Consider the following 13,760-nt stretch of genomic DNA (forward strand, 5'->3'; position numbering starts at 1 on the left):
TTCTTAAATTATTCATTTGCGCGTGAATTTTCTTGAGTGTGTATTTTTTTGTGGTTTTAACTACAAAGACAAACATATCTTAAAACAATGAAGGTGGAAAATAGACATCACAGCATATCACTGTAATTGTGATTAACTTTGTCTGAATCTTTGGTTCTAAGAATCTATGCCAGATTTTCTGCCTTGTTTTCAACAGCACAACTCACTCACTTTCAACACTTTTATTCGTATAAGGGAAGGTAACAATGAAGATTTAAAGTCTATATAAAATAATCATGCAAGAATAAATGATAAATGTTATGGGCATGACATAAATGTGCTTTCATACTCAATGAATGCTTTCCAGCTGCAAAACATTTAAACCAAATGCTCTGAAATATATTTTCAGTTAGATCCAGCAGCAAGGACTGCTTGCATGTGCTGTATAAGCCTGTTACAAAATTTTGGGTCTCGGTGCTTGTGTTTTACATTTTCAACTTCTTGAAGAAGAAGGTTTGGATGAAGCTGACCGGCTTTTTTCAGAACCTCTGCAATCCAAACATATTTTGATCAGGTATTTTTTTTTTTTTTAAATGACCCTTTTTTTTCCTTCCTAAAGGTTATATGAGATTTTCATATCTCGCTCATAAAATCTGGCTCAAATATTTCTCATTGAGTAAAAGCAGCAAGATACAAAAACCATTAAATAAAATGAATACCATGACACATTATTATACCAAGACCTAAGGAAAAAAAAAAGAGGGCAGTGATAAAACAAAAAGCATGAAACAAAACTCTGGGGACTTACCCAGCACTCCTTCTTGTATCTTCTCCTCAGGATCATCCAGGTGCACAAGGAGACCTTTGTACAGAGCCTCCAGGTGAGCTCTGTACAGGCCCACATCATACTTATTTTGAAAGCAGTCAAAGTACGCTAAAAAGGTGCGAGTCACCATCATGCGTATTTCATCACTGCTGTCATCAAGCCGCTTGAGCAGTTCAGGGTAGAGGTTGTGGAGGCGATCTTGATCCAAAGCATTGCCCATTGTGTCGAAGGTGCGTGTCAGCACTCGACAGCTTATCAGTCTTGTGCTCTTGTTGTCGTCATCCATTGTAGTGATCATTTGAGTGATCAATTCTTCTGCTACAGGCTCCAACTGAAACGTGACAAGCAAATTATGCTCTTTGACTGCAAGCATCAGCCTGAAAATAATTTTTAATTGTAGGCTTTTTCTCGCTGTATGCTCCAAAGGGGATAAATAGGAAGAAGAAGAAGACGACTTTTTTCCAGATGATGTTTACTCAGCAAAACAATGTTTCACTGGTAATTTGTGTGTGTTATACCTGTCAGCATAATTGTTAACTCTATTGTTTTGGTAACTGGTATGGTAATTTTTATCAGGGTGCCCCACTCACCTTGTCTGATGTCAGTACAGAACTCTGAAGCAAGGCCCACAAACAAGACACAGCTGCTGTTCTGACTGCAGCAGCTGTGCGTCCAGCCTGCCATACGCAATTAGGCAGCACAACATCCTTCACAATGACTACTGCAAACTCTTCAAACCTCTGTTGAGAATTGAGTGTGTCTGCTGCATTCATCATGAGCTGAGACAGCAAGGCAAAAGACTTCAACCGCACCTCAGGATCTTTTTCAGGTTTAAGGCAGCTTTTAAATATTGCTACAATTTCTTCTAACAGCTCTCCCACTACAGGACCTGGAAATTCAAAATAACCCTTTTTAGAGAAAAGAATTATACTTTAAATGAAAATACTGTAAAAGTTAATTTTTAGCTGAACTGTGAGTTTAATCATGGTATAGATTGCTGTGTTGTCTACCACTGTTGACTCTCGCTTCTGCCAGTTCACATGAACACAACAGTTGGATGGGATCTATTTTGTGTTTTCACCCAATGCCCAGCATACCAAAATGAGTTCCAAGTAAGCACAGTGTTTATCCTCAACCACAAGATTGAAATAAGAGACTTGAGAAAGGCAAGAGTCATGCAGTGCCCCTGGAAGAATTTCATGTCGGTGCTCATTTTCAAGTAGCTGGCTTACCCGATTCAACAGCTGTCACAGCATCCAAGCTAGATTTCTCAATACAGAATTTATGGTATGGTACTATTAGTAATTATTTTCTAATGATATCAGCCACTAAGTTAGTTTAGTTCAGCCCTTGTTACTCCTTGAAGAGCGTAGGGCCGCATCAATATCACCCACTAAGCTGTAAAAGGAATAGCTAGAAAATTTGCATGTAGATATCTCTCAACCTGCTTCTATCAACAAAGTGTTGAAGATATGGCGTTCTGGTGAGTGGTTTGTCCAAGCTATGTAGCTGTCTCCAAAGGACTGAAGCAGGGGGTGAGTGTGTTGACGGAAGAACTCATCTTTACATCCAAGACCCTGTGCTACTGTGATATCTTGTATCAACTTTGTTGCCTGTTGCAAAACAAATTTTAACCACCATAAATGTCATTACATTTAAATCTTGTAATTTTTCAGTTTTCATACAAATAATACTTTTCCTTTTATTCACTACTTTCATCAATATGCTTTGCACTGAATAGTTACAAAGGCTACCTCAACAACTATTGTTAATTTCTAAGTAAAATTTGGCATATTTATTAAAATCATATAATTGCATAAACACAATGTGTTCTGATGAAATGATAAATTTGTACTGTAGGATGAGTTACACAGCTTCATGACAGTCGCAGTAAAAATAACGAAAGATAGATTACCTTATCCCTGACTGTCCCATCATTTGTCAGTGCCATGACGGTGATGATCAGGTCAAAAAGTTTCTGGCTGATGACTGCAGTCTCAGACTGCATGACCTTAACGAGTGCCTCAACACATGCAAGTAACTGGGTGAGAACCTCAACCTAAAGAAAAAGAGTAGTTTAAAAACAGAGTGAAATAATAAGGATCTGCATACAGAAAGAATAAATATTAATAAGACACCAGATGAGATATGAACACACATGCACATATTTAAAGACACCAGTGCACACATAATTGAATCAAAGTGTGCACATATGCATATTAACACACCTGTGCAGTATGACACACTTCAGGGCTGGTTAGCAAAGTAGAGATATCCTCCAAATATGGCAGCAGCTCAGATGCCAGGGAACCTCGTAGGATGCCCGCCATAATGAAAAGGTTTCCATAGGACTGGTTCATTCTCAGAGTCTTTAGCATGACCTTGCACCACATATCTGGCCTCACAAAGTAGCCAACAAGTTCTGCACTTTTATTTACCTGGAAAAAAAGGATGATTGACTTTGCAACATATTACGAAAAGTACACACAGAAAACAAAACTGAGTACATGCAATAAATGTATATGTATATATATCTTCATCATTCACAGACACGCACATGCAATCTCTCTCTTTTTCATTAGTGTATATAATTTCTTAATAACAGTTTTTTCAGTTCATATAATAAAAAAAATTATGCCTAGAAGATATGATTGCTAACCTCTTCTACTACACGTTTTTCCTCGTCAAGGCTGGCCTTGCTCATGCCGCTAATAAGGATTTCAATGTGCTGTGTCGTATACTCTTCCAAATTAATCAATAATGTGTACAACAGTTTTGCAGATTTGATCCGAGTCTCTACTACCCAATCGCAAATGTCACGCATAAGCCCAGGCAAGATCTTGGAGGCATGACGGTTTACCAACACTCGGCAGCCAATATTGGGGCGCTCAACTGCACAGAAAACATTCATGTTTATGCTGCATCATATGCATAGAACAGAAAAATACCAGAAATGAATAACACAATCAAAGGACCGGGAAACATATGAATGCTAAAGAGTGATAAAATATTATACATAAATTTTAAAACACTCTTTGTTGCATACTGATATTCCTGACAATCAGTATAGAAAAGGCTATATGTATAAGTTCATGAATGTCTTAGACTTAAGCCCATTAGTGGTATTAAGGTATCTTCCTACAATCATCTTTTTCTTTTTTAGATGTAAACAATGGCAAAATTTTTGGTATTCTAAGAAGAAGGAACCAACTTGGGTATATATGTTATATAACTGGTGAAGAAATATAAAATAAATAAATAAACAAACACAAAAAAACCCTAGTTAAGGTTAATACAACTGTTCTCACTCACCATGAGGTGGATAATGTGAAGGTGGTGGTGCCACAAAATCTTGCTTATCTTTAAAATCGTCTTCATTCTCTTGTTCATACTTTATGCCTGACAAATTAAAGAAATGATTTGCTTTAGAATAAGCTTAACATGGAAAAAAAAGGATTAATTTTGTTAACATTTAACTTTACAAATGTCTCTCACAAGAGTCTTAAAAAAAAAACCCCATAAGATCATATATTAGTACAGCATTTGTGAAGACTTAAAAATATCATTAAACTTATATGATTAAAATATCTGGATGGTCTCCTCACCAACATCATGCCAGAGAGAGTCAGCGAGTTCACAAATCTCAGGCTGGTCATCAGTAATACTGGTTAGTAGCAATGGTACCAACAGGTGATGGAAGGAGTAGCGATCAGGAAGGTCTAGCAGCCACATTCCCACAACCTGTGTCACTGCTTTTCTCACCATTGGAACTTGATCGAACAGACGCTGAGCAAAATGGCTGGTTACTTGATCCACTGACTTATTATGGCCATAGCGGATTACATCACCTAATAAAAATGTGTTGTGCAAATATGTGAATGAATCATTATAAAAATCAGTGGAAATAATCTGAATAATTATAAAAATGAGATGAAAGTGAAGAGGTAAATGTGCAGCAAAGCTTGAAAGTGTCATGCAACCTATTCAGCAGCAATTGAATGTACCTCCTTTTCTACCTTTAATAATACAATCTGACAATCAAAGACATATAAAGAGCATATTAAAAATACAAAAATCCAACAAATAACTAAGGAATTTCTACTTTTAACTTTTATCTCAGCCTTGTCAAATTATAACTGAAAAGTTTACTCCTCTCTTTCTTTCATGCTCTGCTTAAAGACTGTTTCATATATGGTATCTTAAAAACTGACATAAATTTAAATTACTTTAAAAAAAGCTTATTTAGATCACCATTTGATACTGGTAGCAGAAGGTACATTTCTCTCTCTCTCTCTTTTGCATTCTAATCTGAAAAAAATAATATCATCAGCAAAATTTTGATAAAAGATACTTCATAGCACACTCACCTAAAGTTTCCACAACCAATGCTCGAATTTTGGAGTGTTGATGTGTAATGGACAGAAGCAGAGGTTTTATTAAATGCTCTGAAGTCGAATAGAAATATTGCGGCACAGTTTTGGCTATTTCTGAGGCGCACTTACAGCTTTCCTTCTTCACTTCTGGATATGGATCGACAAGTGTTCTCTGAAGAACTTTTATACTGTCATCTAAATAGACTGGCAATTTTGGTCCAGCTTTATCAGTAGCAATGAAAACAATTCGACAAGCTTGAATCGAATTTCTTCGGACGATTCCACAATTTCTTGCTGACCAAGTCTTTGGACAAGTATTGGGAACACATAGGACAGGCTCTCTTCGGGACATGGCACGTTCTCCAGAAACCACTGAACAATACCAATGCTTAACTCGCGACATTTTTCGACCGGATCAGAAAATCCTTTCAGCAGTGGTTTCAGAAGTTCTGAGAAGACAAGTTGTAGTTCAGAAGCCTCAAAAGCAGGATTTCTTCCTTGGGTATCTTTTTTAATGTCTTCTAATGCTCTCTTCCTTGTATTTCTGTTGTCTTCTTTCAAACAGTTAACATGCCGAGCGATCCCTTGCAAAACTGCGCTGGAATTTTCCTCCACACCCGCCATGATTGTTGATCGCAACGCCTCGCTTTCACCAGGTGTAGTAAACTGGATTATGGGACATTTCTTTTTATTGTGACTGCATGCAAATATTTCTAGATATTTTCGTGGATATGTGCATAAATAAATAAAGTTACTTCTTTAAACTAAAACAGACACACCGGTTAGCTAGATCTCGTAATATCATATTGTTATCAAGAAGAGGGCAGTGCACGAGCTGTGATGGCCGAGTGGTTAAGGCGTTGGACTTGAAATCCAATGGGTTATACCCGCGCAGGTTCGAATCCTGCTCGCAGCGTTACTTTTTTTTTCTCACTGCCTATTTTTCGTTTGTTTGTGAGTGTGTTTTTAAATGCATATAACACCTAATGCTATTTGTCCCTTAATATACATTCCTCAACGTTATTTCTATCAGAATGTAAACACGGTACATGTATTTGAGAAAAAAAAATTTTACGATGGGAGTACCGGCCATGGTCCAGTATCCACGTGTTTACGACCAAAGTGGCTCAATGGGGGAAAGATTGTAATATGGCTTGATGAGAATGGCACCACCAAAAACAGACATGCCCGTAGACAGGATCATGACTAGCAAAAGCTGACAAAACATCATGCGGGATCGGTCAAGGCCCGGACCAACAACGACCCGATTTTAAAGTCCGTGGTTCACATCTCGTCTTGGGACACACTTGTGTGAAAGCCTTGTGCAAGGGTCTTCTCCGGGCACTCTGGTTTTCTACTCTCCACTAATACTTTGTCGTCCCTCAGTCAGTGTACTGGGAGAGCAGGACGATGTGCTCACATGAACGTGCTGCCCGCATGGTGTATGATTGTGTGGAAGTTTCCTTCCACGCCTTTATATTTATTAAACATATATAGCTATAATTAAATTCTCTTCTCATCTTGTACAGCAATCGTTAGGTATTATATGAACCAAAACTTTACATTGTTTTATTGTAATAACTTCAACGATTTCACAATAAAAGAAGTACAAATATTTCTAAAATGTCGTTTCTGGATCACACTACTTGAGGGATCTGTGTGGAGATTCACAGGACGGACTGGCCCCTCCTTTAAGCAGCGTAGTCAGCACGAAGTCTTCGAAAAGATTCGGCGTCAAAGCAAAGGTATCGGAAGGCAGCTGAGCGCTGAAGAGGGCGGGCACGTAGCGGGTGTAGGGGTACGCAGAGGTGACCGAGTGCACAAGATCGGCCACAACTTCTCTCAGGTTTTGCCGGGAGAATCGCAGGAACGTATTTAAGCTTGGTGAGAAAACTCCGGAAGTAGGTCTCGCCATAGTCGTGACGCACTTCCTCCGAGGCCATGTTCCACATTCTCTCGTTCTGGCGGGTCAGTGCGTCACAGTCAGACAGGGCAGTTCTTGGTGTGCGTAGAATATGGAAACACAAGTAAATATCAAAATAATGAGTGACAAAGAGACCAATCAGATTTTAAATAACAATATGAATGTAAGCATCATCAATAGGCAGCAAAAAATAACTGCTTAAGAGCCCAGAGTCCAGGTAAACACGTAAACGTAATAAACTTAGACACTGTGGATACCTGTAGAGCGTGGGTTCAATGGTAATGACTTTGACCCCGAACTTGATCATCTCACGTCTGAGGCTGTCGGAAAAGCCGATGAGGGCGAACTTGGAGGAAGAATATGAAGTGAAGCCTGGAAGCGCTATACGTCCTAAATGAAAACAGTGTCAGAGGTCAGAAAGGTGTGTTTGCGTTTAATACAAAGAGTGAAAAATAAAAGGAATGCACGACTGTTCGTTGTTTTAATTCTAGCGAAGCACCTCAGACCCAGCGGAATGATAGGAGCGCAGTAGCTGGCAAACATTAGCTTCATTGTGGTTGCATCTCTCTTTCAGGTAGTCTATGACATTACAAAGTACTACTGGTATATCATGGCGCAGGGACTTTTGCACCTCGTTAGGCATCCGGTTATTTATTATGGATGACTTACCAGCTAGACTAACTACATTGATGATGCGTCCTCTAGCGGCACGGACCAGCGGAAGAAAAGTCTTGGTGACCCGGACAGTACCCATCCAGTTGACGTCCATCATATTTTGGTAGGCATCCAGTGAACACCACTCAGTTTCTGCGAAGGCTGCGATGCCAGCATTGTTGATCACCGCCCACATGCCTGCCATAAAACAGAACTTGACATTGTTCCTTGGTTCCCTTTACTCGGGAATTATGTGAATGTGATAAACATTTCAATTTCCAAAAACGTTCGGAAAATTACTAAGACTGTGTGTGTGTGTGTGTGAGCAGTAAAACCAATCTGATTTTCTAATTTTTTAAAACGTAGTAGGCATTTCGTAGATTGATAGTCCTTTTTTTTTCATTTAAATTTTGTTTTAACATGTTTTGGACCACAAAATAGTACGTGTACTTGGTCAGTGTTGTTAATGATCTGAAACAGTGTTACTGGTCTGTCACACTTATTTCAAATGATACCATCAATCAACCACCTACAGCAGCCATCCAGGCTACGTTCCACTGTGGCTCTTGCTTCAGCCACTTGCACGTCGCTAGTGACGTCAAGCTGTACGATGACGAGATTTGATGACGTCTTCTGTTTCAGCTCTTTCGCGCCATCTCCTGCAGCGTTAAGACACCCGGCAAACACCCGGTAACCCAGAATGTCCAGAGCTTCGGCTAGCATGCATCCAAAGCCATGGTCACAGCCTGGTGGGTATTGAGAGAGAGACAGTCTTTTAACAGCAATAAATAGTGTTTCAGCTTTCGTGAGAAGTTGGCTTATTGAATCAATTTGTATTTCTATCATATTTTGTCTAATTTTAGTTCTGGCCTCGATAACGCGGGTTTGTTGACGTCATTCTCACGTCATGTAATCCCGGGAATCCTGGCGGTGGCGACAAAGAGGAGGACATGTTTATCTCTTCATTATCGAATGCACTTTGCCCCCAAGACATGGAGGTCAAACGGGTCGGACATGTTATTCTGAGACGGCGAGGGTCACGACCCTCAACTCGCACACTCAAGTCACATCCGGTGCATTTCGGTCAATTGGTTTTGTACTATGAAAATCTTTTCCAAACGATCAACATTCTTTTTTGTTTAAATTCTTGAAGATTATTATTAATAATAGTCGTACTAGTAAGTTTTAACACTTTTTTTCAGTCATTCAAATTTAAAACAGCACAGCCTATCAGCTGTTTCAAGGGGAAAACAAACACAGCAAGGTACATTAGCAGACACCTATACACACATATGAGAGAGAAAGAAAGAAAGTGAGAAAGCCAATAAGAAATAGGCAAGCTATGCACATGCTGAACTTAATGTAATCCAACAGAAAACGATAGTTCAAAGGGTCGTAAATATAACCGGTCATGTGTTCACTGATGTCTTAGTAATAGTACTGGCCAACAGCAAACACAATCAGAAAGCTCCCACGTGTGTGTCTTTTTTTTTTTTTTAAGTAGATAAAAGAAAGTAAGAGATCAAGAGAGAGAAATGCTTCATATCACCTGTTATTAACACTGCTTTCCCGCCAGGGATCACCGTTCTTCGTCGTACGATAACGTTGAGAAGGAAAAGCACGACAGCTGCCAAAGCCAGAGCACCAAGGACGTGAAGCATCTTTAGTAGCAGCGGATTCCAACCGCCTCACGTGTATTACCACTTCTGCTACGTGGGCCGCAGTCGTGAGAATCTGTCGTCTGAGGATCTGGAGTGTTGGTCACGTGGCTGATTAGTTTCGTTCTCGGGCAAGATTATGATCCACTCGCAGTTTTTTTTTTTTAAATATCAAGACAGCCCGAGACTGCCCACCATGATGGAGTTTCTGCACATCGTCTTGCTTTGACGTTGCCTGTGAAACTTTCTTGCGCCTGTGGCTTGCAAATAAAGGTTTTGTTTTTAATCAGAAAAAAATGGACAAACACTGGAACAATTTTTAGCAATTTTTTTTTAAAGTCATATAGAAACTTTACTAACTTTGGTCACACGTTTGTTCATATTTGTCTAATTAAGAGCAAAAGCAACATTTTTTTCACATTTGAAGTCATGATAGTGAATTGTACAAAACCTCAAATGTTCGTCAAAATCGCTGGCATCACTACACCCTAATGTAAGCCAGTCTGCTCTCTTTTGAGTAAGTTAATATCTCATTCATTTTCCATGTCGATAAACATTGATTTTCATTAAAAACAGGAAATTAAATATTTCCTTTTTCTCGAAATAAAAAAAAAAATTAAAGAAATCTTACTTGAGACGATAAGTAAGAAATTATTCTGTCAATTATTCTGTTACTTAAAGTACTATGTCGCTCTCTAGCACACGCGCGTGCACACACACACCACGATAACTTGTAATACACGTCCGTGCACACAAAGAACACGAGTAGCAAACACACTGCTTAGAACAAGGTAAGGTAAAAGGTGAAGGTCGTCCACACTGACATTTTCTAGTCCTCTGGGAGTGAGATGTTAGAGTTAGAGAACTCACTTTCCTCGAAGTCACCTTGGTGAGAGCGGTGAACCTCTCTTTTCCCTCACCTTCCCCAACCCTCTATGGAGTCAGGTACCATAGGGAAGTCTGCTCCACTACACGGGCTCGCTTCTGTTCGCGGAGCTCAGCGTCGTAACCACTCGACCATCCTCGTCCGCCAAGACAAAGGGAGGCAACACATCTTAGCTAGAAGATGTATCTATCACTAGTCGCTTCCCTTGGCCCAGTAGAACCATCAAGACCGCTGTGTCGAATGATAGTGAATACAACTTTGTACTGGCGCTGTTTGCACTGCACTGCATAAGTAGAACCTTAACTAGACGGTGTTTTACTGAGCTTCAAAATAATTTTTCCATTTTCCTTTTCAGATGGATATTCGTAAGTTTGAGCAAGTGGCCGCTATTTTACCAGAGATCGACGACGATGTAAGCGCTGTTTTTTTTTTTTAAACACTTACAAAATTTAAGACTGGTGACTTCCGATGTCAGAACTTTCCATAGTAAAGAAAGACTCGTCAGTCTGTCAATTAAGCAATTGACAAACAAATGACAAGAAAATCAAACAAAAATATAAATTTAATTGGAAAATTTGGGTGATCTCTCACTTTATGTAGTAATTCGCGACCTGTGCACCAACCCAGCCAAGTAGAGTTTACCGAGAAAACTTAGCGAGATCCTTCCCACTGACACTTTGATAACAGTGAAAACAATTGTTATTCATTGCCATTCCCACAAAATTACGGACTGCACTTAATTTTATAGATAGATAGATGCACAGTGCATTGCCACTCAATAAATTGTTTAACTCTATTTCTTGGGCTTTCCTATACCAAGATAATTAAAAACAAACTGATCACAATGATCTGTCACTATATCATACGTAAGAAAAAAAAACAAACTACGTTTGCTTACTATGCATGAATCTGATTCCCTCATAATAAAACTACATGGAGCGTATAGCTTTGTTAAAATAACAGCCGCTTTATGGTTTCGTTTTCAAAATATACTATTGCATATTACTTCGATTTACAAAAATAATTTTATTGTGATTTTCATTAAAAAGATAGCGTTTTGACAACATTTAACGCCAGCAGATCTTAATTGGAATTGGAAGGTGTAATCACAGTTACAAATTTTAAAAATAAATGCAATATTTCTGGGGTTTTCCCCCTTTGAGATCGCTTTATATATATTTTTAAGAAGTATATTTTTCAGTTGAAAGTCTGTATTTTCACCGAGAACACTAAAGCTGTCAGCGTTGCCGTGTGAAGCGTAGAAATCAAAGGAATACATAAACTTCATCCGTGACGGTTTTTTTTAAAAAAGATTTTTTATCAAAACGCGGAATTCTTAGAAAGATGTCACGGTCTCTGTTGTGTCTTTTGGGTTTGCTAGCAGAGTGATGCCCCTTCGCATTACTGATTTGAGCGGGAAAACTAACTCACTGTGTTTTTTGTTTCTGAAGCAGACATATGTTTTTCATTAAAGTGCTCTTTGTTTTCATAATTTTTTTTTTCGCATATTCTTCCTTATGTTGGACTGTTTCATTTCCTGCGGCTTTTTTGATCTACGACTTTCAACTTTCTCCTTGACTGTCCTGTCTCCATAACGGCAAACCCTTGACTTGATTGTGACAGAGAGGAGGTGACTATGCACTTGTGAAACTGCGGATGTCTTTTGATTTCACTGACCTCACATAACGGAACTACTTTTCCTTTTCAACTCTTCTTTGTCACTATCAGCCATCGTCTCACTGATCTTACCATAAATGACTGTGAAAGCGAGTAATACATAAACCTTTTCTATCTTACGCACGCGCGCATGAAACATCAAATACAAGGTGCAAACACCAAGATAAATGCACATATACAAAATCTTATTATTGTAGTTCACAGTAGCTATCAAATCGAAGATGCCACATACAACAGTCGGAAAAATACAAACATTTTTTCAATCATGTCACTTTGCTCTTAAAAAAATTTCTTTGGACGTCCGTTATAGCCATTTGCAAACCACTACCCACCACCCTGCGCAGATTCCACTGACGACGGTGATGAAGATCAAGCGAACACAAACACTTTTGGGGGAAAATGAACCTGCAAGGGTCAACGTACTTACAAAATGCTAATTAAAAAATAAAACATACTAAAGAAATACTAGCGCCATCGTGCAGTCACGTAATTAAGAGCTAAAACTTTCCCAGGAGGATTCTGTTCAAACTGAGACGCAAAAACAAAAAAAGCGAAAATACTTTGGCGCCCATCAAAAAACAAGCTGGTGCTCTGGCAAATCACTGGCATTTCCTATTACAAACGCAACAGTTTCATGTCTGAGGGCGGGGCGTTGCTGTTCATTTCAGCCAATAAAAATCTCTAAAGCTCAGTAAAAGAGCAAAAGGGCTGGATACGATGGAACGGATGGTAAAGAGGGCGCGGAGATGAGATGTGAGGTGGGGGGGATGGGAGAGTTGTGTGGCTGGATGGCAAAAGGTTGGTTGGCAACGGACAATGCAGCAGCCCTCTGCCCATGCCCTTCCGCATATCACAGGTGATCTGTCGAGTAAAAATAGGTTCTGAAGCACTCCGATGAAAGACAACCTTTGCACTTTTTTTTCGAATGTAGGGGCAGACATCCTGGAGGGCCTTCTGCATAAGCGCGTCTTTGTCTCAAGATGGAGCCTGTCTATCAAGACAACTTCACTAACAGGTTGTGGTTGTTCGTACCACGCGTTTCCTGCGTAAACAAGGAACCTATCTGGGCGCCGCAGCATCTGTTCTTATGGTGCATTAATAGGAAAATCATAGATTCTGTCCTCGTCGGGCGCCAGAAATCCAGCCCAGGCAGCCACCTCTCTGGCTCGATCAGTTCCCGTTCGCAGTCTCCTTCCGATGATGAGCTCTACCTGTGCCTGTGTTTGGCGTTGAATACGGTTTATCATTAGCCAGCCCCGACTTTAAAGGCTTCTCTTTCTGCTGCATCATCGGTCAACGCGCACGCGTTAAAAAAATGTAACGATAAGTGCGCGCGCAGGTCAAGTGAAGAGGGCTGCACTCTCAGGTCGTGTAAAGGCCGCTGGCGTTATCGGCCTCCTACGTCCGTATGCCTTGGCGTCGAAGAGACCCTCAAGATAAGGTCAGGAAGAAAAGGATGATTAACGATGCGCTAATAAGCGACACAGAGGGACCACGTTGTGAGAGAAATGTTGTGAAAGTTTCTCTTGATGTATGGCTTTTTAATAGTATGTTGACTTTTGTGCCTTAGTTATTCGAGAGTCAAAGACTGGCTAATAGTTAACAAACAACACGCGTCGCCATTATGGCGTGCTCTGGACATTAGAAGTTCTTCTTTGAAATTGACAAATTCTAAAAGGTTCAAGCAGTTGTCGGAGTAGGGAAGTAGAAGAGGTCACTGGGGTGCGTATGATAAAAATGCATGCTCCGATTATAGCATACATCTCGAACAATAAGTCTCCAA

General features: G+C 39.7%; 2 protein-coding genes and 1 non-coding gene across 4 annotated transcripts; 1 reads left to right on the plus strand and 2 right to left on the minus strand.

Annotated features, from left to right (window-relative positions):
- Window positions 1–205: 205 nt before the first annotated feature.
- Window positions 206–5,842, minus strand: LOC112573145 (dynein assembly factor 5, axonemal-like). The gene is given in 11 exon segments (XM_025253239.1): window positions 206–527; window positions 788–1,136; window positions 1,396–1,694; window positions 2,250–2,418; window positions 2,721–2,864; window positions 3,034–3,243; window positions 3,465–3,697; window positions 4,118–4,204; window positions 4,411–4,653; window positions 5,173–5,418; window positions 5,421–5,842. Coding segments are annotated over 11 exon segments (2,505 nt in total). The 5' UTR covers window positions 5,803–5,842; the 3' UTR covers window positions 206–384.
- A 170-nt stretch (window positions 5,843–6,012) lies between these two features.
- Window positions 6,013–6,094, plus strand: Trnas-uga. The gene has a single exon. It is a non-coding gene; the product is annotated as a tRNA-Ser (tRNA).
- A 626-nt stretch (window positions 6,095–6,720) lies between these two features.
- On the minus strand, window positions 6,721–10,447 carry LOC112565866 (D-beta-hydroxybutyrate dehydrogenase, mitochondrial-like). 2 transcript variants are annotated; one of them, XM_025241728.1, is made up of 6 exons: window positions 10,285–10,447; window positions 9,306–9,668; window positions 8,290–8,502; window positions 7,772–7,954; window positions 7,360–7,492; window positions 6,721–7,176 (listed from the first exon to the last, which is right to left on the minus strand). In XM_025241728.1, the coding sequence occupies exons 2-6, from the start codon at window positions 9,415–9,417 to the stop codon at window positions 6,870–6,872; spliced, it is 948 nt and encodes a 315-aa protein (XP_025097513.1). In that variant the 5' UTR covers window positions 9,418–9,668; window positions 10,285–10,447; the 3' UTR covers window positions 6,721–6,869. The 2 variants fall into 2 exon arrangements, with proteins under 2 accessions (XP_025097513.1, XP_025097504.1); XM_025241719.1 differs by having other exon boundaries at window positions 9,306–9,674.
- Window positions 10,448–13,760: the final 3,313 nt, after the last annotated feature.

The sequence above is a fragment of the Pomacea canaliculata genome, linkage group LG1, assembly GCF_003073045.1.
Source record: "Pomacea canaliculata isolate SZHN2017 linkage group LG1, ASM307304v1, whole genome shotgun sequence".
NCBI lineage: Eukaryota > Metazoa > Mollusca > Gastropoda > Architaenioglossa > Ampullariidae > Pomacea > Pomacea canaliculata.

Excerpts from the sequence above, each read along its gene's own strand:
- LOC112565866 (XM_025241728.1), bottom strand. The coding sequence starts at position 9,417 with ATGCTTCACGTCCTTGGTGCTCTGGCTTTGGCAGCTGTCGTGCTTTTC. Across the intron at positions 7,493-7,771 it reads CAATGTAGTTAGTCTAGCTG|GACGTATAGCGCTTCCAGGC; the intron begins GTAAGTCATCCA and ends GTTTTCATTTAG. Across the intron at positions 7,177-7,359 it reads ATTGAACCCACGCTCTACAG|AACTGCCCTGTCTGACTGTG; the intron begins GTATCCACAGTG and ends ACGCACACCAAG.